The 25,000-nt window shown below is 40.4% G+C and overlaps 2 protein-coding genes and 1 long non-coding RNA gene across 5 annotated transcripts in view; all 3 read left to right on the top strand.

The window, feature by feature from the left end:
* The first annotated feature begins 18,622 nt into the window (after positions 1–18,622).
* Positions 18,623–20,660, top strand: si:dkey-7j14.6 (uncharacterized protein LOC556585 homolog). Its single transcript, XM_061033904.1, has 6 exons — positions 18,623–18,832; positions 18,924–19,025; positions 19,112–19,168; positions 19,259–19,399; positions 19,501–19,629; positions 20,251–20,660. Exons 1-6 carry the CDS (start codon positions 18,623–18,625, stop codon positions 20,368–20,370), a joined length of 759 nt encoding a protein of 252 aa, XP_060889887.1. The 3' UTR covers positions 20,371–20,660.
* A 73-nt stretch (positions 20,661–20,733) lies between these two features.
* On the top strand, positions 20,734–21,816 carry LOC132967003 (uncharacterized). The gene is made up of 2 exons (XR_009670580.1): positions 20,734–21,338; positions 21,376–21,816. It is a non-coding gene; the product is annotated as an uncharacterized LOC132967003 (long non-coding RNA).
* Positions 21,817–22,178: 362 nt separating this feature from the next.
* Positions 22,179–25,000, top strand: part of nudt17 (nudix (nucleoside diphosphate linked moiety X)-type motif 17) — an 8,592-nt gene continuing 5,770 nt past the window's right edge. For 2 of the 3 annotated variants that reach the window (XM_061033903.1, XM_061033901.1), the window contains exon 1: positions 22,179–22,271. The gene's annotated coding sequence lies outside the window, so the exon portion shown is untranslated. Of the gene's footprint in view, positions 22,272–22,300; positions 22,320–25,000 lie in introns of those variants that run through there. The other variant, XM_061033902.1, reaches the window with a different exon arrangement.

Genomic DNA, 25,000 nt, shown 5'->3' with positions numbered 1-25,000 from the left:
AACATGTTAGTGTCAGAGGAACATGTTAGTGTCAGAGGAACATGTTAGAGGAACATGTTAGAGTTAGAGGAACATGTTAGAGTTAGAGGAACATGTTAGTGTTAGAGGAACATGTTAGAGTTAGAGGAACATGTTAGTGTCAGAGGAACATGTTAGAGGAACATGTTAGTGTCAGAGGAACATGTTAGTGTTAGAGGAACATGTTAGAGTTAGAGGAACATGTTAGAGTTAGAGGAACATGTTAGAGTTAGAGGAACATGTTAGTGTTAGAGGAACATGTTAGAGTTAGAGGAACATGTTAGAGGAACATGTTAGAGTTAGAGGAACATGTTAGAGGAACATGTTAGAGGAACATGTTAGAGTTAGAGGAACATGTTAGAGTTAGAGGAACATGTTAGTGTCAGAGGAACATGTTAGTGTTAGAGGAACATGTTAGAGGAACATGTTAGAGTTAGAGGAACATGTTAGTGTCAGAGGAACATGTTAGTGTTAGAGGAACATGTTAGAGGAACATGTTAGAGTTAGAGGAACATGTTAGAGTTAGAGGAACATGTTAGTGTCAGAGGAACATGTTAGTGTTAGAGGAACATGTTAGAGTTAGAGGAACATGTTAGAGGAACATGTTAGAGGAACATGTTAGAGTTAGAGGAACATGTTAGAGTTAGAGGAACATGTTAGTGTTAGAGGAACATGTTAGAGGAACATGTTAGAGGAACATGTTAGAGGAACATGTTAGAGTTAGAGGAACATGTTAGTGTCAGAGGAACATGTTAGAGTTAGAGGAACATGTTAGAGTTAGAGGAACATGTTAGTGTTAGAGGAACATGTTAGAGTTAGAGGAACATGTTAGAGGAACATGTTAGAGGAACATGTTAGAGTTAGAGGAACATGTTAGAGTTAGAGGAACATGTTAGTGTCAGAGGAACATGTTAGAGTTAGAGGAACATGTTAGAGTTAGAGGAACATGTTAGTGTTAGAGGAACATGTTAGAGGAACATGTTAGTGTTAGAGGAACATGTTAGAGTTAGAGGAACATGTTAGTGTTAGAGGAACATGTTAGAGTCAGAGGAACATGTTAGTGTTAGAGGAACATGTTAGAGGAACATGTTAGAGTTAGAGGAACATGTTAGTGTTAGAGGAACATGTTAGAGGAACATGTTAGAGTTAGAGGAACATGTTAGTGTTAGAGGAACATGTTAGAGGAACATGTTAGAGTTAGAGGAACATGTTAGTGTCAGAGGAACATGTTAGAGGAACATGTTAGTGTTAGAGGAACATGTTAGTGTTAGAGGAACATGTTAGAGGAACATGTTAGAGTTAGAGGAACATGTTAGTGTTAGAGGAACATGTTAGTGTTAGAGGAACATGTTAGAGGAACATGTTAGTGTTAGAGGAACATGTTAGTGTTAGAGGAACATGTTAGTGTTAGAGGAACATGTTAGTGTTAGAGGAACATGTTAGAGTTAGAGGAACATGTTAGTGTTAGAGGAACATGTTAGAGGAACATGTTAGTGTCAGAGGAACATGTTAGAGGAACATGTTAGAGTTAGAGGAACATGTTAGAGGAACATGTTAGAGTTAGAGGAACATGTTAGAGTTAGAGGAACATGTCAGAGGAACATGTTAGTGTTAGAGGAACATGTTAGTGTTAGAGGAACATGTTAGAGGAACATGTTAGAGGAACATGTTAGTGTCAGAGGAACATGTTAGTGTTAGAGGAACATGTTAGTGTTAGAGGAACATGTTAGTGTTAGAGGAACATGTTAGTGTCAGAGGAACATGTTAGTGTTAGAGGAACATGTTAGTGTTAGAGGAACATGTTAGAGGAACATGTTAGAGGAACATGTTAGTGTTAGAGGAACATGTTAGTGTCAGAGGAACATGTTAGTGTTAGAGGAACATGTTAGTGTTAGAGGAACATGTTAGAGGAACATGTTAGTGTTAGAGGAACATGTTAGAGGAACATGTTAGTGTTAGAGGAACATGTTAGTGTCAGAGGAACATGTTAGTGTTAGAGGAACATGTTAGAGGAACATGTTAGTGTTAGAGGAACATGTTAGAGTTAGAGGAACATGTTAGAGGAACATGTTAGAGGAACATGTTAGAGGAACATGTTAGCGTTAGAGGAACATGTTAGTGTTAGAGGAACATGTTAGAGTTAGAGGAACATGTTAGAGTTAGAGGAACATGTTAGTGTTAGAGGAACATGTTAGTGTTAGAGGAACATGTTAGAGGAACATGTTAGTGTTAGAGGAACATGTTAGAGGAACATGTTAGTGTTAGAGGAACATGTTAGTGTCAGAGGAACATGTTAGTGTTAGAGGAACACGTTAGAGTTAGAGGAACATGTTAGAGTTAGAGGAACATGTTAGAGTTAGAGGAACATGTTAGAGGAACATGTTAGAGTTAGAGGAACATGTTAGAGGAACATGTTAGTGTTAGAGGAACATGTTAGTGTTAGAGGAACATGTTAGAGGAACATGTTAGAGTTAGAGGAACATGTTAGAGGAACATGTTAGAGTTAGAGGAACATGTTAGAGTTAGAGGAACATGTTAGTGTCAGAGGAACATGTTAGAGGAACATGTTAGTGTCAGAGGAACATGTTAGTGTTAGAGGAACATGTTAGAGTTAGAGGAACATGTTAGAGTTAGAGGAACATGTTAGAGTTAGAGGAACATGTTAGTGTTAGAGGAACATGTTAGAGTTAGAGGAACATGTTAGAGGAACATGTTAGAGTTAGAGGAACATGTTAGAGTTAGAGGAACATGTTAGTGTCAGAGGAACATGTTAGTGTTAGAGGAACATGTTAGTGTCAGAGGAACATGTTAGTGTTAGAGGAACATGTTAGAGTTAGAGGAACATGTTAGTGTTAGAGGAACATGTTAGTGTTAGAGGAACATGTTAGAGGAACATGTTAGAGTTAGAGGAACATGTTAGAGGAACATGTTAGAGGAACATGTTAGAGTTAGAGGAACATGTTAGTGTTAGAGGAACATGTTAGAGTTAGAGGAACATGTTAGTGTTAGAGGAACATGTTAGAGTTAGAGGAACATGTTAGTGTTAGAGGAACATGTTAGAGTTAGAGGAACATGTTAGTGTTAGAGGAACATGTTAGAGTTAGAGGAACATGTTAGTGTTAGAGGAACATGTTAGTGTTAGAGGAACATGTTAGTGTTAGAGGAACATGTTAGAGTTAGAGGAACATGTTAGTGTTAGAGGAACATGTTAGTGTTAGAGGAACATGTTAGAGGAACATGTTAGAGTTAGAGGAACATGTTAGAGGAACATGTTAGAGGAACATGTTAGAGTTAGAGGAACATGTTAGAGTTAGAGGAACATGTTAGAGTTAGAGGAACATGTTAGTGTCAGAGGAACATGTTAGAGTTAGAGGAACATGTTAGAGTTAGAGGAACATGTTAGTGTTAGAGGAACATGTTAGAGTTAGAGGAACATGTTAGAGGAACATGTTAGAGGAACATGTTAGAGTTAGAGGAACATGTTAGAGTTAGAGGAACATGTTAGTGTCAGAGGAACATGTTAGTGTTAGAGGAACATGTTAGAGTCAGAGGAACATGTTAGTGTTAGAGGAACATGTTAGAGGAACATGTTAGAGTTAGAGGAACATGTTAGTGTTAGAGGAACATGTTAGAGGAACATGTTAGAGTTAGAGGAACATGTTAGTGTTAGAGGAACATGTTAGAGGAACATGTTAGAGTTAGAGGAACATGTTAGTGTCAGAGGAACATGTTAGAGGAACATGTTAGTGTTAGAGGAACATGTTAGTGTTAGAGGAACATGTTAGAGGAACATGTTAGAGTTAGAGGAACATGTTAGAGGAACATGTTAGTGTTAGAGGAACATGTTAGTGTTAGAGGAACATGTTAGAGGAACATGTTAGTGTCAGAGGAACATGTTAGAGGAACATGTTAGAGTTAGAGGAACATGTTAGAGGAACATGTTAGAGTTAGAGGAACATGTTAGAGTTAGAGGAACATGTCAGAGGAACATGTTAGTGTTAGAGGAACATGTTAGAGGAACATGTTAGAGGAACATGTTAGAGGAACATGTTAGTGTTAGAGGAACATGTTAGTGTCAGAGGAACATGTTAGTGTTAGAGGAACATGTTAGTGTTAGAGGAACATGTTAGTGTTAGAGGAACATGTTAGAGGAACATGTTAGTGTTAGAGGAACATGTTAGAGGAACATGTTAGAGGAACATGTTAGAGGAACATGTTAGTGTTAGAGGAACATGTTAGAGGAACATGTTAGTGTTAGAGGAACATGTTAGTGTCAGAGGAACATGTTAGAGGAACATGTTAGAATTAGAGGAACATGTTAGAGGAACATGTTAGAATTAGAGGAACATGTTAGTGTTAGAGGAACATGTTAGAGGAACATGTTAGAGTTAGAGGAACATGTTAGTGTTAGAGGAACATGTTAGAGGAACATGTTAGAGTTAGAGGAACATGTTAGAGGAACATGTTAGAGTTAGAGGAACATGTTAGAGGAACATGTTAGAGTTAGAGGAACATGTTAGAGGAACATGTTAGAATTAGAGGAACATGTTAGAGGAACATGTTAGAGGAACATGTTAGAGGAACATGTTAGTGTTAGAGGAACATGTTAGAGTTAGAGGAACATGTTAGAGTTAGAGGAACATGTTAGAGTTAGAGGAACATGTTAGAGTTAGAGGAACATGTTAGAGGAACATGTTAGTGTTAGAGGAACATGTTAGTGTTAGAGGAACATGTTAGAGTTAGAGGAACATGTTAGAGTTAGAGGAACATGTTAGAGTTAGAGGAACATGTCAGAGTTAGAGGAACATGTTAGAGTTAGAGGAACATGTTAGAGTTAGAGGAACATGTTAGTGTTAGAGGAACATGTTAGTGTTAGAGGAACATGTTAGAGTTAGAGGAACATGTTAGTGTTAGAGGAACATGTTAGAGTTAGAGGAACATGTTAGAGTTAGAGGAACATGTTAGAGTTAGAGGAACATGTTAGAGTTAGAGGAACATGTTAGTGTTAGAGGAACATGTTAGAGTTAGAGGAACATGTTAGAGTTAGAGGAACATGTCAGAGTTAGAGGAACATGTTAGTGTTAGAGGAACATGTTAGAGTTAGAGGAACATGTTAGAGGAACATGTTAGAGTTAGAGGAACATGTTAGAGGAACATGTTAGAGTTAGAGGAACATGTTAGAGGAACATGTTAGTGTTAGAGGAACATGTTAGAGTTAGAGGAACATGTTAGAGTTAGAGGAACATGTTAGAGTTAGAGGAACATGTTAGAGTTAGAGGAACATGTTAGAGGAACATGTTAGAGTTAGAGGAACATGTTAGAGTTAGAGGAACATGTTAGAGGAACATGTTAGAGGAACATGTTAGAGGAACATGTTAGAGTTAGAGGAACATGTTAGTGTTAGAGGAACATGTTAGTGTTAGAGGAACATGTTAGAGTTAGAGGAACATGTTAGTGTTAGAGGAACATGTTAGAGTTAGAGGAACATGTTAGAGTTAGAGGAACATGTTAGAGGAACATGTTAGTGTTAGAGGAACATGTTAGAGTTAGAGGAACATGTTAGTGTTAGAGGAACATGTTAGAGTTAGAGGAACATGTTAGAGTTAGAGGAACATGTCAGAGTTAGAGGAACATGTTAGTGTTAGAGGAACATGTTAGAGGAACATGTTAGAGGAACATGTTAGAGTTAGAGGAACATGTTAGTGTTAGAGGAACATGTTAGAGGAACATGTTAGAGGAACATGTTAGAGGAACATGTTAGAGTTAGAGGAACATGTTAGAGGAACATGTTAGAGGAACATGTTAGTGTTAGAGGAACATGTTAGTGTTAGAGGAACATGTTAGTGTTAGAGGAACATGTTAGAGTTAGAGGAACATGTTAGAGGAACATGTTAGAGTTAGAGGAACATGTTAGAGGAACATGTTAGAGTTAGAGGAACATGTTAGTGTTAGAGGAACATGTTAGAGTTAGAGGAACATGTTAGAGTTAGAGGAACATGTTAGAGTTAGAGGAACATGTTAGTGTTAGAGGAACATGTTAGAGTTAGAGGAACATGTTAGAGTTAGAGGAACATGTTAGAGTTAGAGGAACATGTTAGAGGAACATGTTAGAGTTAGAGGAACATGTTAGAGTTAGAGGAACATGTTAGAGTTAGAGGAACATGTTAGAGGAACATGTTAGAGTTAGAGGAACATGTTAGTGTTAGAGGAACATGTTAGAGTCAGAGGAACATGTTAGAGTTAGAGGAACATGTTAGTGTTAGAGGAACATGTTAGAGGAACATGTTAGAGTTAGAGGAACATGTTAGTGTTAGAGGAACATGTTAGTGTTAGAGGAACATGTTAGAGTTAGAGGAACATGTTAGTGTTAGAGGAACATGTTAGAGGAACATGTTAGTGTTAGAGGAACATGTTAGAGTTAGAGGAACATGTTAGAGGAACATGTTAGAGTTAGAGGAACATGTTAGTGTTAGAGGAACATGTTAGAGGAACATGTTAGAGTTAGAGGAACATGTTAGTGTTAGAGGAACATGTTAGAGTTAGAGGAACATGTTAGAGGAACATGTTAGTGTTAGAGGAACATGTTAGAGGAACATGTTAGAGTTAGAGGAACATGTTAGAGTTAGAGGAAAATGTTAGAGTTAGAGGAACATGTTAGAGTTAGAGGAACATGTTAGAGGAACATGTTAGAGTTAGAGGAACATGTTAGAGGAACATGTTAGAGGAACATGTTAGTGTTAGAGGAACATGTTAGTGTTAGAGGAACATGTTAGAGTTAGAGGAACATGTTAGAGGAACATGTTAGAGGAACATGTTAGAGTTAGAGGAACATGTTAGAGGAACATGTTAGAGTTAGAGGAACATGTTAGAGGAACATGTTAGAGTTAGAGGAACATGTTAGAGGAACATGTTAGTGTTAGAGGAACATGTTAGAGGAACATGTTAGAGTTAGAGGAACATGTTTGAGTTAGAGGAACATGTTAGAGGAACATGTTAGAGTTAGAGGAACATGTTTGAGTTAGAGGAACATGTTAGAGGAACATGTTAGAGGAACATGTTAGAGGAACATGTTAGAGTTAGAGGAACATGTTTGAGTTAGAGGAACATGTTAGAGTTAGAGGAACATGTTAGAGTTAGAGGAACATGTTAGAGGAACATGTTAGAGTTAGAGGAACATGTTAGAGTTAGAGGAACATGTTAGAGGAACATGTTAGAGTTAGAGGAACATGTTAGAGGAACATGTTAGAGGAACATGTTAGAGGAACATGTTAGAGTTAGAGGAACATGTTAGAGGAACATGTTAGAGGAACATGTTAGAGTTAGAGGAACATGTTTGAGTTAGAGGAACATGTTAGAGGAACATGTTAGAGGAACATGTTAGAGTTAGAGGAACATGTTAGAGGAACATGTTAGAGTTAGAGGAACATGTTAGTGTTAGAGGAACATGTTAGAGGAACATGTTAGTGTTAGAGGAACATGTTAGAGGAACATGTTAGAGTTAGAGGAACATGTTAGAGGAACATGTTAGAGGAACATGTTAGAGTTAGAGGAACATGTTTGAGTTAGAGGAACATGTTAGAGGAACATGTTAGAGGAACATGTTAGAGTTAGAGGAACATGTTAGAGTTAGAGGAACATGTTAGAGGAACATGTTAGTGTTAGAGGAACATGTTAGAGTTAGAGGAACATGTTAGAGTTAGAGGAACATGTTAGAGGAACATGTCAGAGTTAGAGGAACATGTTAGAGTTAGAGGAACATGTTAGAGTTAGAGGAACATGTTAGAGTTAGAGGAACATGTTAGAGGAACATGTTAGTGTTAGAGGAACATGTTAGAGGAACATGTTAGAGTTAGAGGAACATGTTAGAGGAACATGTTAGTGTTAGAGGAACATGTTAGAGTTAGAGGAACATGTTAGAGTTAGAGGAACATGTTAGAGTTAGAGGAACATGTTAGAGGAACATGTTAGTGTTAGAGGAACATGTTAGAGGAACATGTTAGTGTTAGAGGAACATGTTAGAGTTAGAGGAACATGTTAGTGTCAGAGGAACATGTTAGAGTTAGAGGAACATGTTAGAGGAACATGTTAGTGTTAGAGGAACATGTTAGAGGAACATGTTAGAGGAACATGTTCGAGTTAGAGGAACATGTTAGTGTTAGAGGAACATGTTAGAGGAACATGTTAGAGTTAGAGGAACATGTTAGAGGAACATGTTAGAGTTAGAGGAACATGTTAGAGGAACATGTTAGTGTTAGAGGAACATGTTAGTGTTAGAGGAACATGTTAGAGGAACATGTTAGAGTTAGAGGAACATGTTAGAGTTAGAGGAACATGTTAGAGGAACATGTTAGTGTTAGAGGAACATGTTAGAGTTAGAGGAACATGTTAGAGTTAGAGGAACATGTTAGAGGAACATGTTAGAGTTAGAGGAACATGTTAGAGTTAGAGGAACATGTTAGTGTCAGAGGAACATGTTAGAGGAACATGTTAGAGGAACATGTTAGAGGAACATGTTAGAGGAACATGTTAGTGTTAGAGGAACATGTTAGAGTTAGAGGAACATGTTAGAGGAACATGTTAGAGTTAGAGGAACATGTTAGAGGAACATGTTAGAGTTAGAGGAACATGTTAGAGTTAGAGGAACATGTTAGTGTCAGAGGAACATGTTAGTGTTAGAGGAACATGTTAGAGTTAGAGGAACATGTTAGAGGAACATGTTAGAGGAACATGTTAGAGTTAGAGGAACATGTTAGAGTTAGAGGAACATGTTAGAGTTAGAGGAACATGTTAGTGTCAGAGGAACATGTTAGAGTTAGAGGAACATGTTAGAGTTAGAGGAACATGTTAGTGTTAGAGGAACATGTTAGAGTTAGAGGAACATGTTAGAGGAACATGTTAGAGGAACATGTTAGAGTTAGAGGAACATGTTAGAGTTAGAGGAACATGTTAGTGTCAGAGGAACATGTTAGTGTTAGAGGAACATGTTAGAGTCAGAGGAACATGTTAGTGTTAGAGGAACATGTTAGAGGAACATGTTAGAGTTAGAGGAACATGTTAGTGTTAGAGGAACATGTTAGAGGAACATGTTAGAGTTAGAGGAACATGTTAGTGTCAGAGGAACATGTTAGAGGAACATGTTAGTGTTAGAGGAACATGTTAGTGTTAGAGGAACATGTTAGAGGAACATGTTAGAGTTAGAGGAACATGTTAGAGGAACATGTTAGTGTTAGAGGAACATGTTAGTGTTAGAGGAACATGTTAGAGGAACATGTTAGAGTTAGAGGAACATGTTAGTGTTAGAGGAACATGTTAGAGGAACATGTTAGAGTTAGAGGAACATGTTAGAGGAACATGTTAGAGTTAGAGGAACATGTTAGAGGAACATGTTAGTGTTAGAGGAACATGTTAGTGTTAGAGGAACATGTTAGAGGAACATGTTAGAGTTAGAGGAACATGTTAGTGTTAGAGGAACATGTTAGAGGAACATGTTAGAGTTAGAGGAACATGTTAGAGGAACATGTTAGAGTTAGAGGAACATGTTAGAGGAACATGTTAGTGTTAGAGGAACATGTTAGTGTTAGAGGAACATGTTAGAGGAACATGTTAGAGTTAGAGGAACATGTTAGAGGAACATGTTAGTGTTAGAGGAACATGTTAGAGGAACATGTTAGAGTTAGAGGAACATGTTAGTGTTAGAGGAACATGTTAGAGGAACATGTTAGAGTTAGAGGAACATGTTAGAGGAACATGTTAGAGTTAGAGGAACATGTTAGAGGAACATGTTAGTGTTAGAGGAACATGTTAGAGGAACATGTTAGAGTTAGAGGAACATGTTAGAGGAACATGTTAGTGTTAGAGGAACATGTTAGTGTTAGAGGAACATGTTAGAGGAACATGTTAGAGGAACATGTTAGAGGAACATGTTAGAGTTAGAGGAACATGTTAGAGGAACATGTTAGAGTTAGAGGAACATGTTAGAGGAACATGTTAGAGTTAGAGGAACATGTTAGAGGAACATGTTAGAGTTAGAGGAACATGTTCGAGTTAGAGGAACATGTTAGTGTTAGAGGAACATGTTAGAGGAACATGTTAGAGTTAGAGGAACATGTTAGAGGAACATGTTAGTGTTAGAGGAACATGTTAGTGTTAGAGGAACATGTTAGAGGAACATGTTAGAGTTAGAGGAACATGTTAGAGGAACATGTTAGAGTTAGAGGAACATGTTAGAGTTAGAGGAACATGTTAGTGTCAGAGGAACATGTTAGAGGAACATGTTAGAGGAACATGTTAGAGGAACATGTTAGAGGAACATGTTAGTGTTAGAGGAACATGTTAGAGTTAGAGGAACATGTTAGAGTTAGAGGAACATGTTAGAGTTAGAGGAACATGTTAGTGTTAGAGGAACATGTTAGAGTTAGAGGAACATGTTAGAGGAACATGTTAGAGTTAGAGGAACATGTTAGAGTTAGAGGAACATGTTAGTGTCAGAGGAACATGTTAGTGTTAGAGGAACATGTTAGAGTTAGAGGAACATGTTAGAGGAACATGTTAGAGGAACATGTTAGAGTTAGAGGAACATGTTAGAGTTAGAGGAACATGTTAGAGTTAGAGGAACATGTTAGTGTCAGAGGAACATGTTAGAGTTAGAGGAACATGTTAGAGTTAGAGGAACATGTTAGTGTTAGAGGAACATGTTAGAGTTAGAGGAACATGTTAGAGGAACATGTTAGAGGAACATGTTAGAGTTAGAGGAACATGTTAGAGTTAGAGGAACATGTTAGTGTCAGAGGAACATGTTAGTGTTAGAGGAACATGTTAGAGTCAGAGGAACATGTTAGTGTTAGAGGAACATGTTAGAGGAACATGTTAGAGTTAGAGGAACATGTTAGTGTTAGAGGAACATGTTAGAGGAACATGTTAGAGTTAGAGGAACATGTTAGTGTTAGAGGAACATGTTAGAGGAACATGTTAGAGTTAGAGGAACATGTTAGTGTCAGAGGAACATGTTAGAGGAACATGTTAGTGTTAGAGGAACATGTTAGTGTTAGAGGAACATGTTAGAGGAACATGTTAGAGTTAGAGGAACATGTTAGAGGAACATGTTAGTGTTAGAGGAACATGTTAGTGTTAGAGGAACATGTTAGAGGAACATGTTAGTGTCAGAGGAACATGTTAGAGGAACATGTTAGAGTTAGAGGAACATGTTAGAGGAACATGTTAGAGTTAGAGGAACATGTTAGAGTTAGAGGAACATGTCAGAGGAACATGTTAGTGTTAGAGGAACATGTTAGAGGAACATGTTAGTGTTAGAGGAACATGTTAGTGTCAGAGGAACATGTTAGTGTTAGAGGAACATGTTAGTGTTAGAGGAACATGTTAGAGGAACATGTTAGTGTTAGAGGAACATGTTAGAGGAACATGTTAGTGTTAGAGGAACATGTTAGTGTCAGAGGAACATGTTAGAGGAACATGTTAGAATTAGAGGAACATGTTAGAGGAACATGTTAGAATTAGAGGAACATGTTAGTGTTAGAGGAACATGTTAGAGGAACATGTTAGAGTTAGAGGAACATGTTAGTGTTAGAGGAACATGTTAGAGGAACATGTTAGTGTTAGAGGAACATGTTAGTGTTAGAGGAACATGTTAGAGGAACATGTTAGAGTTAGAGGAACATGTTAGTGTTAGAGGAACATGTTAGAGTTAGAGGAACATGTTAGAGGAACATGTTAGAGTTAGAGGAACATGTTAGTGTTAGAGGAACATGTTAGAGTTAGAGGAACATGTTAGAGGAACATGTTAGAGTTAGAGGAACATGTTAGAGGAACATGTTAGTGTTAGAGGAACATGTTAGTGTTAGAGGAACATGTTAGAGGAACATGTTAGAGTTAGAGGAACATGTTAGAGGAACATGTTAGAGGAACATGTTAGAGGAACATGTTAGTGTTAGAGGAACATGTTAGAGGAACATGTTAGAGTTAGAGGAACATGTTAGAGGAACATGTTAGAGTTAGAGGAACATGTTAGAGGAACATGTTAGAGGAACATGTTAGAGGAACATGTTAGTGTTAGAGGAACATGTTAGTGTTAGAGGAACATGTTAGAGGAACATGTTAGAGTTAGAGGAACATGTTAGTGTTAGAGGAACATGTTAGAGTTAGAGGAACATGTTAGAGGAACATGTTAGAGTTAGAGGAACATGTTAGAGGAACATGTTAGAGTTAGAGGAACATGTTAGAGGAACATGTTAGAATTAGAGGAACATGTTAGAGGAACATGTTAGAGGAACATGTTAGAGGAACATGTTAGTGTTAGAGGAACATGTTAGAGTTAGAGGAACATGTTAGAGTTAGAGGAACATGTTAGAGTTAGAGGAACATGTTAGAGTTAGAGGAACATGTTAGAGGAACATGTTAGTGTTAGAGGAACATGTTAGAGTTAGAGGAACATGTTAGTGTTAGAGGAACATGTTAGAGTTAGAGGAACATGTTAGAGTTAGAGGAACATGTCAGAGTTAGAGGAACATGTTAGTGTTAGAGGAACATGTTAGAGTTAGAGGAACATGTTAGAGGAACATGTTAGAGTTAGAGGAACATGTTAGAGGAACATGTTAGAGTTAGAGGAACATGTTAGAGGAACATGTTAGTGTTAGAGGAACATGTTAGAGTTAGAGGAACATGTTAGAGTTAGAGGAACATGTTAGAGTTAGAGGAACATGTTAGAGTTAGAGGAACATGTTAGAGTTAGAGGAACATGTTAGAGTTAGAGGAACATGTTAGAGTTAGAGGAACATGTTAGAGTTAGAGGAACATGTTAGAGTTAGAGGAACATGTTAGAGTTAGAGGAACATGTTAGAGTTAGAGGAACATGTTAGAGGAACATGTTAGAGTTAGAGGAACATGTTAGAGTTAGAGGAACATGTTAGAGGAACATGTTAGAGGAACATGTTAGAGGAACATGTTAGAGTTAGAGGAACATGTTAGTGTTAGAGGAACATGTTAGTGTTAGAGGAACATGTTAGAGTTAGAGGAACATGTTAGTGTTAGAGGAACATGTTAGAGTTAGAGGAACATGTTAGAGTTAGAGGAACATGTTAGAGGAACATGTTAGTGTTAGAGGAACATGTTAGAGTTAGAGGAACATGTTAGTGTTAGAGGAACATGTTAGAGTTAGAGGAACATGTTAGAGTTAGAGGAACATGTCAGAGTTAGAGGAACATGTTAGTGTTAGAGGAACATGTTAGAGGAACATGTTAGAGGAACATGTTAGAGTTAGAGGAACATGTTAGTGTTAGAGGAACATGTTAGAGGAACATGTTAGAGGAACATGTTAGAGGAACATGTTAGAGTTAGAGGAACATGTTAGAGGAACATGTTAGAGGAACATGTTAGTGTTAGAGGAACATGTTAGTGTTAGAGGAACATGTTAGTGTTAGAGGAACATGTTAGAGTTAGAGGAACATGTTAGAGGAACATGTTAGAGTTAGAGGAACATGTTAGAGGAACATGTTAGAGTTAGAGGAACATGTTAGTGTTAGAGGAACATGTTAGAGTTAGAGGAACATGTTAGAGTTAGAGGAACATGTTAGAGTTAGAGGAACATGTTAGTGTTAGAGGAACATGTTAGAGTTAGAGGAACATGTTAGAGTTAGAGGAACATGTTAGAGTTAGAGGAACATGTTAGAGGAACATGTTAGAGTTAGAGGAACATGTTAGAGTTAGAGGAACATGTTAGAGTTAGAGGAACATGTTAGAGGAACATGTTAGAGGAACATGTTAGAGTTAGAGGAACATGTTAGAGTTAGAGGAACATGTTAGTGTTAGAGGAACATGTTAGAGTTAGAGGAACATGTTAGTGTTAGAGGAACATGTTAGAGGAACATGTTAGAGTTAGAGGAACATGTTAGTGTTAGAGGAACATGTTAGAGTTAGAGGAACATGTTAGAGGAACATGTTAGAGTTAGAGGAACATGTTAGTGTTAGAGGAACATGTTAGAGGAACATGTTAGAGTTAGAGGAACATGTTAGAGTTAGAGGAACATGTTAGTGTTAGAGGAACATGTTAGAGTCAGAGGAACATGTTAGAGTTAGAGGAACATGTTAGTGTTAGAGGAACATGTTAGAGGAACATGTTAGAGTTAGAGGAACATGTTAGTGTTAGAGGAACATGTTAGAGTTAGAGGAACATGTTAGAGTTAGAGGAACATGTTAGAGGAACATGTTAGAGTTAGAGGAACATGTTAGTGTTAGAGGAACATGTTAGTGTTAGAGGAACATGTTAGAGTTAGAGGAACATGTTAGTGTTAGAGGAACATGTTAGAGGAACATGTTAGAGGAACATGTTAGTGTTAGAGGAACATGTTAGAGGAACATGTTAGAGTTAGAGGAACATGTTAGTGTTAGAGGAACATGTTAGAGTTAGAGGAACATGTTAGAGGAACATGTTAGAGTTAGAGGAACATGTTAGTGTTAGAGGAACATGTTAGAGGAACATGTTAGAGTTAGAGGAACATGTTAGTGTTAGAGGAACATGTTAGAGTTAGAGGAACATGTTAGAGGAACATGTTAGTGTTAGAGGAACATGTTAGAGGAACATGTTAGAGTTAGAGGAACATGTTAGAGTTAGAGGAAAATGTTAGAGTTAGAGGAACATGTTAGAGTTAGAGGAACATGTTAGAGTTAGAGGAACATGTTAGAGGAACATGTTAGAGTTAGAGGAACATGTTAGAGGAACATGTTAGAGTTAGAGGAACATGTTAGAGGAACATGTTAGTGTTAGAGGAACATGTTAGAGGAACATGTTAGAGTTAGAGGAACATGTTTGAGTTAGAGGAACATGTTAGAGGAACATGTTAGAGTTAGAGGAACATGTTTGAGTTAGAGGAACATGTTAGAGGAACATGTTAGAGGAACATGTTAGAGGAACATGTTAGAGTTAGAGGAACATGTTTGAGTTAGAGGAACATGTTAGAGGAACATGTTAGTGTTAGAGGAACATGTTAGAGGAACATGTTAGAGTTAGAGGAACATGTTAGAGTTAGAGGAACATGTTAGAGGAACATGTTAGAGTTAGAGGAACATGTTAGAGGAACATGTTAGAGGAACATGTTAGAGGAACATGTTAGAGTTAGAGGAACATGTTAGAGGAACATGTTAGAGGAACATGTTAGAGTTAGAGGAACATGTTTGAGTTAGAGGAACATGTTAGAGGAACATGTTAGAGGAACATGTTAGAGTTAGAGGAACATGTTAGAGGAACATGTTAGAGGAACATGTTAGAGGAACATGTTAGAGTTAGAGGAACATGTTAGAGGAACATGTTAGAGGAACATGTTAGAGTTAGAGGAACATGTTAGTGTTAGAGGAACATGTTAGAGGAACATGTTAGTGTTAGAGGAACATGTTAGAGGAACATGTTAGAGTTAGAGGAACATGTTAGAGGAACATGTTAGAGGAACATGTTAGAGTTAGAGGAACATGTTTGAGTTAGAGGAACATGTTAGAGGAACATGTTAGAGGAACATGTTAGAGTTAGAGGAACATGTTAGAGTTAGAGGAACATGTTAGAGGAACATGTTAGTGTTAGAGGAACATGTTAGAGTTAGAGGAACATGTTAGAGTTAGAGGAACATGTTAGAGGAACATGTCAGAGTTAGAGGAACATGTTAGAGTTAGAGGAACATGTTAGAGTTAGAGGAACATGTTAGAGTTAGAGGAACATGTTAGAGGAACATGTTAGTGTTAGAGGAACATGTTAGAGGAACATGTTAGAGTTAGAGGAACATGTTAGAGGAACATGTTAGTGTTAGAGGAACATGTTAGAGTTAGAGGAACATGTTAGAGTTAGAGGAACATGTTAGAGTTAGAGGAACATGTTAGAGGAACATGTTAGTGTCAGAGGAACATGTTAGAGTTAGAGGAACATGTTAGAGGAACATGTTAGTGTTAGAGGAACATGTTAGAGGAACATGTTAGAGGAACATGTTCGAGTTAGAGGAACATGTTAGTGTTAGAGGAACATGTTAGAGTTAGAGGAACATGTTAGAGGAACATGTTAGAGGAACATGTTAGAGGAACATGTTAGAGTTAGAGGAACATGTTAGAGGAACATGTTAGAGTTAGAGGAACATGTTAGAGTTAGAGGAACATGTTAGAGGAACATGTTAGAGTTAGAGGAACATGTTAGAGGAACATGTTAGAGTTAGAGGAACATGTTAGAGTTAGAGGAACATGTTAGAGGAACATGTTAGAGTTAGAGGAACATGTTAGAGTTAGAGGAACATGTTAGAGGAACATGTTAGAGTTAGAGGAACATGTTAGAGTTAGAGGAACATGGTGAAGTGACCTTAGAGAAACCAAAGAATCTCAATCGAACATTTAAAGCGAGTTTGTCGAGCAGATATTTGATGATTGTGCCCCACACATGCACACCTGTGATCTCAGTGCCCTCCTGCTCAGGTGCTCTTCATGATTGGGTGTTTAAGCGGCTGATTGTGACCTGAGGAGGACTTCTAGTTCCTCTATTCAGTAGACTCAGGTTATCATAAAGCGTGTCAGGCTTCAGATTGAGACTCGTTGGTAGTTTCCTGGTTCAGAGACTCTGAGATCATTGTTGACTTCATTTTGGTCTCAGCCCTGCAGGTTCTCTTTGTGTAAATACCAGACTGTGGTAAATACAGGGGACTGCGGAGAAGTTACCGGAAATGTTATTTTAATGGTGCCTTCATGTGCAATCGGAATAATAACAATCTGAAAAGGAGCCTACTAATAGTCGTTCTTGAAATGGTTTAAATGGACACGCAGAGTAAAAACATGAAAAACATTTAGACAAGTCACCACACGGGTGGGAAAATATTTTGATACGTTAAGCACTTTAAAGCGTTCAACCACAGTTTACAAATCTACATTATCAGACACTTTTAGCCAGAACACTGCAGGATTTCTCCATAAAAGATCCTGTCCACGTCGTGTACCCGTGCTTGTGCTCATGCATGAACTGTAAAGCGCCAAAGCACACCTCTTCGAAGCGTGCCAGGACCGAGGAAGTTTACAGATCAGAGTGGTCAAACTAGTCAAACAAACTGGACTTCAGGGGTCTAGATTGTCTAGTGTGAGCACGCCCTTAGGGCTCTGTTCTGAAGGTTCAGACGCCATTCTTTGGCATTATTTAGCGTAGTGACTATTTGTCCAAAACGATGTAAATCAAACTTTTATCTGCTAATTAAAAGGCTGGTAAAAACCAACCGGCCCACCCAGGTGCATGCTGGTCCTCCACCTGCCGTCTTACCTGTAGAACCTCAGGTGTCCACAGTGTGACCCAAATATCAAACAAACATTCTCATTATGCAGATCTAAATTTACCAAACAAATAACTAGCAAAAGAAAAATATATTCAAAATCTATTATAAATAAAGAAAACGTTTAGAATAACAACACCACTTTTATTTTAGTAAACAAAACACCAAACTAGAATCTAACAACAAATACAAAGCTCCTTCAGAAACTTCCATGTTTGGCTGGTGTCTCAGATTTACGAGCTTATACTTGGTACTTGAAGGCAGCATAATTCCAACCTGGAGGAATTGAAAGTTCAGCTCGTCTGAAAACCTGCAAATTCACCTGAAGGTACCTTCTTATTAAACTGTTTTATAATTATTCTGATGTTCTTTCACACGTGAAGGTGTAAGTTTAAACTGTTATCAGCTGGTGTGTCGTAAACTAACGTTACTGCGTCACGATCACGTCAACATTAAATGTAGGCTAGTTTAAAAACGTTAATTTACAGATAAAGTGTTTTTAAATACCGAAATACAGTGAGAATGATAAAAGTGATATTTGATGTTAAAGAGGAGACATGAAACAGTCAAACGAACCGTCACTATTTTATTTTAAACACTTCCTGGTAGCGCAGGAAGTGATATACGCCTGACTCCATTAAGAATTCTGTGGATTTAACATTTATTTAGTTTTAAAGATATTTAAATGCTTGTTTGAGAAAGTTTAAGGCTCTCGTGACTTAAGAAGGTGTTCTGTTTAATTCGGGGAATGAAAAATAATCTTCTTTATTTAGAAACTACCATTTATTCAGTCTTAAAATGAAAATGCGTGAAAAATATTTAGCAGACTTTAAATGTGAAGAGAGTTCATGATTTCAGATGTTTTGGCTACTAAATCTCTGAATGAGTTTATTTTAACTTTAAATAATATCTGTGAATTATAACAGTGACAATATTCTTTATTTTAATCCGGACATTAGGACACTTATATCTGAAAAACGAGCCATCGTTCCTTAGGATTAAACACGTCAAGGACGGACTTTTACGCCGGACTCCATTTAGAATTCAATGAATTTAACATTTCTTGATTTTTAAGAGATTTAGATGCTTGTTAGAGAAAGTTTAAATCACTCTCACGACTCAGGAAGCTCATTAGAGTGATCTCTTTATGTTTTTGGGACTAAATCTCTTTGTCAGTTACACAAAGTGTTTCATATAATGTCTTTATTTAATATTGTGCATGTTGTCGTTCATCTCATTTGATCTATTCAAACTCCTAGAACTCCATGTACCTTTCAGACTCCTGTGACCTCTGACCTCTGACCTCCATCATGACGTCCACGTCCATCACCACAGTCGGTGGATTGGTGGTTGTCACTCAAGTCATCCCTCAGGATGAAAGGGCAATCCCACTCCAGGGAGCTCCTGCCACCGCCACCACACAGGCCCCGCCCCCGGCCACGCCCACTGTCTCATCCTACCCCACCAAGATGGACGACATGACCGCCACCTTCCTGCGGGGGGAGCCACAGGTCCTGGGGGTGAGTTAAAAAGGATTCATCCTGAAACGTCTCGCTTGTTGATTTAAAAACTTTTGTGTCGTTCAATGTGTGTTTTCTTCTGTGTTTCCAGGTCGTTCAGATCTTCATCGGCGTGCTGTGTGTTCTCTTCAGTGCGACCGCCGCCTTCTCTCCGATCCTGTTGGTCCACGCCCCGTTCTGCCTCGCCGTCACTGTAAGCACACTCACAACATGTCGCACTTTAATAACGCACGCTGTCGATGTTTCAAACGCTAACCGTGTTCCTCTGCTGACCCTCAGCTCATCGTGTCCGGCGCCCTGGCGGTGGCTGCAGCCAGACGGCCTTCAGTCCACACGGTGAGTGACCACGGAGGGAGGAACGCTTTTCTGTTTGAGATGTTGTTCTGAAGGTTTCATGACGTGTGCGTGTGTGTGTGTGTGCTGCAGGTGTGTTCGTGTCTAGTCTGGAACGTGATCAGCGCCGTGTTGGGCGTGGCCGGCTTGGCTTACATCTCCTTCCTGTTTATGGCTCGCCGCCCCTCCTCCCGGCTTTGTGAGACGTGCACATCAGGGGTCTGGATTCTGAATGTAAGTCTGTGACTCCGACTGAGTCGTCAAATGTTTCCATACTCGCTGTTGTCATGACAACGCCAGCGTTCGGTGTTGACGTCTCCGTGCTCGTGTTTCAGATGTCCGTGGACGGGTTGCTCGGCCTCTTCATGGTCCTGCTCGTCCTGCACGTCTGTGTCGCCATCACCGTCTGTGTCTTCTCCGGGAGAGCGCTCGGACGCCGCTTCAAAAACTACTCACCCATCACAGTAAGACGTCTTTTCTCAACTGTCTCACCTGCTGCGCTGTCATTGGCTGAGAGGAAACACACCAGCTCCGCCCACAAACGTCCCGAGTCAACCGTCACAAATCAGAACAGTAAAATCCAGTCAGAGGACAGAGTCTCTGCAGACACAGTCACCAACACATATGTACGGAGGCCCAGAAGGGACAATGGAGCAGCTTCACTTTAGGAGAAGTCTGTCTTTTATTTTGAAGGAGGCAGCTGCTCTATTTTATTTTGAAGAAGACAGCTGCTCTATTTTATTTTGAAGGAGAAGTCTGTATTTTATTTTGAAGGACAAGTCTGTATTTTATTTTGAAGGGGGAAAACGCTGATGAGCAGCTTTAACTAAACTAAAACTAATCAAGCAGGTTTCTTCTTCTTGGGTCATTAAGAAAATATGTCTTTCACATTTTTTATGAAGAAAACTGACAGGGAGGCTGTACCAACACTCCAGTTGCATTATGGGAAATGTAGGCCTCAGTGTTTAGAGACTTCTCAGCCGTCTCTCACGTGTTTAAAGATCTCTGTGGACATGACAAAGATAGATGAAGTGATTCACTCACAGATTATTGATGAGTTTTTTGGTTTGACCTTTGACCTCCAGGTGATGGTCGACGGCGGCAGCTCTCCTCTGCTCACAGGAGCTGCACGGTGTGACAGTGACGTCGCCCTGCTGGACAATGAGGGCGAGAAACCTCTGTCTTCACCTCCAGACTCACCCTGAGGAGAGAGAGGAGCGGGGGTAACATGAGTCAGAGCGCTGACGATACTACACTCTGACTCCGCCTCCTGTTAACACTTGTAACCACCTTTCCAACTCTCTGTTTCTTTGTTGTTGTTGTTTGTTTTTATGCTGTGACACGAGTTGCCAACCGTCCTGTATTAACATTACTTCTCTTTAATCACTAACCGACACTTTACTGATCCATCATCAGATCAACCGCTCATCAATCAGTGACACCTGTTGTCCAATCACAGCTCCTCCTCATCACATATACCTGCAGAAGAGGCAGACACAGGACAGCACCTGTGTCCTGAGGGACGTGATGTGAGTTTCAGTTAAACTAATCAATCAAATCATAAAAACACACTCTAAGGGGGCGCTGGTGGTTCAGTGGTTAGTGTGCGTGCCCCAAGTACAGAGACTTTGGTCCTCCAAGCAGACAGCCCGGGTTCAAATCCAGCCTATGGCTCCTGTCCCGCATGTCATTCCCCTCTCTCTCTCTCTCTCTCTCTCTCTCTCTCTCTCTCTCTCTCTCTCTCTCTCTCTCCATTAACAAAAAGCCCAAAAATAAATCTAATCATAATAACTCTCAGAGATCAAATACACATTTATAGTTTCTACATTCACACTCTGCTGTGGCGCTGACATACAAACGAAATAATTCGACCTTTTTTGGTTCTGGAAAAGTTGGCAACCCTACTCATAGTTGACGGTGCAGTGCATTGTGGGTAATTTCAGTGTGAATCAGTTGAACTGTGATTGTGTTTAAAGGCGGAGACGATGCTGACTTGTTCTTTTCACTGGTGTTGAATGTCGGCCGTCATCAGAGACAAAATGAACCGAGAGGTTTTCCTCTGATTGTAAAGATGGACGTTATTAAAACAGAACCAACAATCGAATGTTTTCATGCAGAATCCTCCAGAAGACGCTAAAAGGAAACAGCGATGAAAAGGGAAAAACAGACGAGTGTTTGCGGCGCAAAGTTAAATTCATGTTTTTTTAAAGGGAGGTTGCTGCTCGGACAGTAAAGTCATCTTCAGAGCGACACTGTTCACTTGTAAAAGTTTATTTACAAATTCTGGGGTTTACCACTCAAGTCTGCAGGGGCCCAGCAGAGGGCGCACATGCTGCACAGAATAGACCAGCCCTGGTTAAAAACCAACAATAGTTGTGTTTTATTCCTAAAAGTTTAAAAAGATTAAATAAAATATAAAGAGACTTTTGACCCTTTGATGTAAACGTTGAGAATACGAGCACTTTAAACTAAAACACTTTAAACTAAAACACTTTAAACGATAATTCATACAATGAATTAAAAATGTTGCCAAATGAAAATAATTCTTTTTTTTCTTTAATTTTTGATGTGAACGTTTGCACTGCGAGAAGCTTCTGTCATTTGATTTGTTTCTGAAACTTTTTCTGTCTTTTCAATAAACTGACTTTTTTTCATGTTTTTGTGTTTATTGGAGAAAATCTGAGGTCACCAAATTGATTAGATTTATTAGATAATATCTGCTTCATGATGTACTGAAAAAAGAATTTCAGATTTTTTATTTCAGAATAAATGTCTCTCGTGGTGTTAAAGAGGTTGGCATGTGAGGGCACTTTGTAAAGAAGAGGTCAGACTGAGATTATAGAGATTAACTAAATGTTTTATTTCATAAAGTCAACAATGTGCGTCAAAATTATTTTTAAGTATTTTTGACACTACAGTCGAGAGTTAAAAACAACGCGTTTCTGGGATTATAAAGTCGTAAAGTTAACTCGAAAGAAGATTATAGAGTTGTCTGCTTTTGGCAGACATTTTAAGAATAGGGCTGTCGGCTTTTATTTTGAAGGTTGTAAGCGGATGTTATGCTAACATGACCGTTAGCTCGTTAGCCGATGTCTCCTCTGACTCAGTAGGTGTCCACTCTTTAAACCGGGTTTCTGTTTGTGTTTTATCTTACGTAATGATTTAAATACAGACAGTAAAATGTCCAGAAGTTGATTTAGATACATGTTGTGTTTTATTTCCTCCGACAGACGGAGCTTCTGTTAGCTTCTGTTAGCTTCGGTTAGCTTGCTCATGTTTCCGGTTTAGTTAGAGAGAGTCACATCTGTGTTTTAGACTCATAATATCTGCTCATATTACTTTATAAATAACACAAAAACTACAAATATTTATTTAATGCTAACTCTGAAATCATCGCGGTGTAAAGGTGAACTTTGAACCCATGAAGAATTATTAGTGTCTACAATGACAACAATTCATTTTAAATAGTGAATAATTGAAAACATGTTCTCTCTGCTGGTAGTAAAAGTCCATAGAGGTCTGTGATCAGCTGATTTATTCCCTCAGTAAACATTCTTAATGATTATTTAGTAAGTGAAGGTCTCATTTGATCCCTGGGTATACTTCCTTTTAAAGGTATGGTATGTAGATTATGTTTTCAGTAAGAATGTTTTGTCAAAGGAAGTGACCATATTTGGACAAGAGGGCGGAGCTGAACCCACAGGACTCGTCCTGCAGCAAACACTGAGGCACGGCGGGGGATCATGGTCCAATCAGCTGCTCCCGAGCGGTTTGATCAACTTCTGGCTCGTTCGATGTTTTGATCGTACGACTGCACACACTCGCTCAGTGTGAGGAGACAAGGGGAGAGGAGAGGAGACAAGGGGAGAGGAGTGACAGAGGAGAGGAGAGGAGTGACAGAGGAGAGGAGAGAGGAGAGGAGTGACAGAGGAGAGGAGACAAGGGGAGAGGAGTGACAGAGGAGAGGAGAGAGGAGAGGAGTGACAGAGGAGAGGAGACAAGGGGAGAGGAGTGACAGAGGAGAGGAGAGAGGAGAGGAGTGACAGAGGAGAGGAGACAAGGGGAGAGGAGTGACAGAGGAGAGGAGAGAGGAGAGGAGTGACAGAGGAGAGGAGACAAGGGGAGAGGAGTGACAGAGGAGAGGAGACAAGGGGAGAGGAGAGAGGAGAGGAGTGACAGAGGAGAGGAGACAAGGGGAGAGGAGAGGAGAGAGGAGAGGAGTGACAGAGGAGAGGAGACAAGGGGAGAGGAGTGACAGAGGAGAGGAGAGGAGACAAGGGGAGAGGAGTGACAGAGGAGAGGAGACAAGGGGAGAGGAGTGACAGAGGAGAGGAGAGAGGAGAGGAGTGACAGAGGAGAGGAGACAAGGGGAGAGGAGTGACAGAGGAGAGGAGACAAGGGGAGAGGAGTGACAGAGGAGAGGAGAGAGGAGAGGAGTGACAGAGGAGAGGAGACAAGGGGAGAGGAGTGACAGAGGAGAGGAGACAAGGGGAGAGGAGTGACAGAGGAGAGGAGAGAGGAGAGGAGTGACAGAGGAGAGGAGAGGAGAGAGGAGAGGAGTGACAGAGGAGAGGAGACAAGGGGAGAGGAGTGACAGAGGAGAGGAGAGGAGACAAGGGGAGAGGAGTGACAGAGGAGAGGAGAGGAGACAAGGGGAGAGGAGTGACAGAGGAGAGGAGAGGAGACAAGGGGAGAGGAGAGGAGAGGAGTGACAGAGGAGAGGAGACAAGGGGAGAGGAGTGACAGAGGAGAGGAGAGGAGACAAGGGGAGAGGAGAGGAGAGGAGACGAGAGGAGACAAGGGGAGAGGAGTGACAGAGGAGAGGAGAGGAGACAAGGGGAGAGGAGAGGAGAGAGGAGAGGAGACAAGGGGAGAGGAGTGACAGAGGAGAGGAGACAAGGGGAGAGGAGGGGAGAGGAGAGGAGACAAGGGGAGAGGAGTGACAGAGGAGAGGAGAGGAGACAAGGGGAGAGGAGTGACAGAGGAGAGGAGACAAGGGGAGAGGAGGGGAGAGGAGAGGAGACAAGGGGAGAGGAGTGACAGAGGAGAGGAGAGGAGACAAGGGGAGAGGAGTGACAGAGGAGAGGAGAGACAGAGGAGAGGAGAGGAGACAAGGGGAGAGGAGTGACAGAGGAGAGGAGACAAGGGGAGAGGAGGGGAGAGGAGAGGACAGAGGAGAGGAGAGGAGAGGAGACAAGGGGAGAGGAGTGACAGAGGAGAGGAGAGGAGACAAGGGGAGAGGAGAGGAGTGACAGAGGAGAGGAGAGGAGACAAGGGGAGAGGAGGGGAGAGGAGAGAGGAGACGAGGGGAGAGGAGTGACAGGGGAGAGGAGAGGAGACAAGGGGAGAGGAGAGGAGTGACAGAGGAGAGGAGAGGAGAGAGGAGACAAGGGGAGAGGAGGGGAGAGGAGAGGACAGAGGAGAGGAGTGACAGAGGAGAGGAGAGGAGACAAGGGGAGAGGAGTGACAGAGGAGAGGAGAGGAGACAAGGGGAGAGGAGAGGAGAGAGGAGAGGAGACAAGGGGAGAGGAGTGACAGAGGAGAGGAGGGGAGACAAGGGGAGAGGAGTGACAGAGGAGAGGAGAGGAGACAAGGGGAGAGGAGAGGAGACAAGGGGAGAGGAGTGACAGAGGAGAGGAGACAAGGGGAGAGGAGGGGAGAGGAGAGGAGACAAGGGGAGAGGAGTGACAGAGGAGAGGAGACAAGGGGAGAGGAGTGACAGAGGAGAGGAGAGGAGACAAGGGGAGAGGAGTGACAGAGGAGAGGAGAGACAGGGGAGGAGAGGAGACAAGGGGAGAGGAGTGACAGAGGAGAGGAGACAAGGGGAGAGGAGGG

This window comes from Labrus mixtus, unplaced genomic scaffold (assembly GCF_963584025.1).
Source record: "Labrus mixtus unplaced genomic scaffold, fLabMix1.1 SCAFFOLD_57, whole genome shotgun sequence".
NCBI lineage: Eukaryota > Metazoa > Chordata > Actinopteri > Labriformes > Labridae > Labrus > Labrus mixtus.
This window is presented reverse-complemented; position numbering and strand designations above follow the sequence as displayed.

What these genes read in the sequence shown, in the direction of transcription:
- si:dkey-7j14.6 (XM_061033904.1), top strand. Translation starts at nt 18,623, where the DNA reads ATGACGTCCACGTCCATCACCACAGTCGGTGGATTGGTGGTTGTCACT. An exon ending in GACGGCCTTCAGTCCACACG is followed by an intron (nt 19,169 to 19,258) that starts GTGAGTGACCAC and finishes TGTGTGCTGCAG; the next exon opens with GTGTGTTCGTGTCTAGTCTG. An exon ending in CAGGGGTCTGGATTCTGAAT is followed by an intron (nt 19,400 to 19,500) that starts GTAAGTCTGTGA and finishes CTCGTGTTTCAG; the next exon opens with ATGTCCGTGGACGGGTTGCT.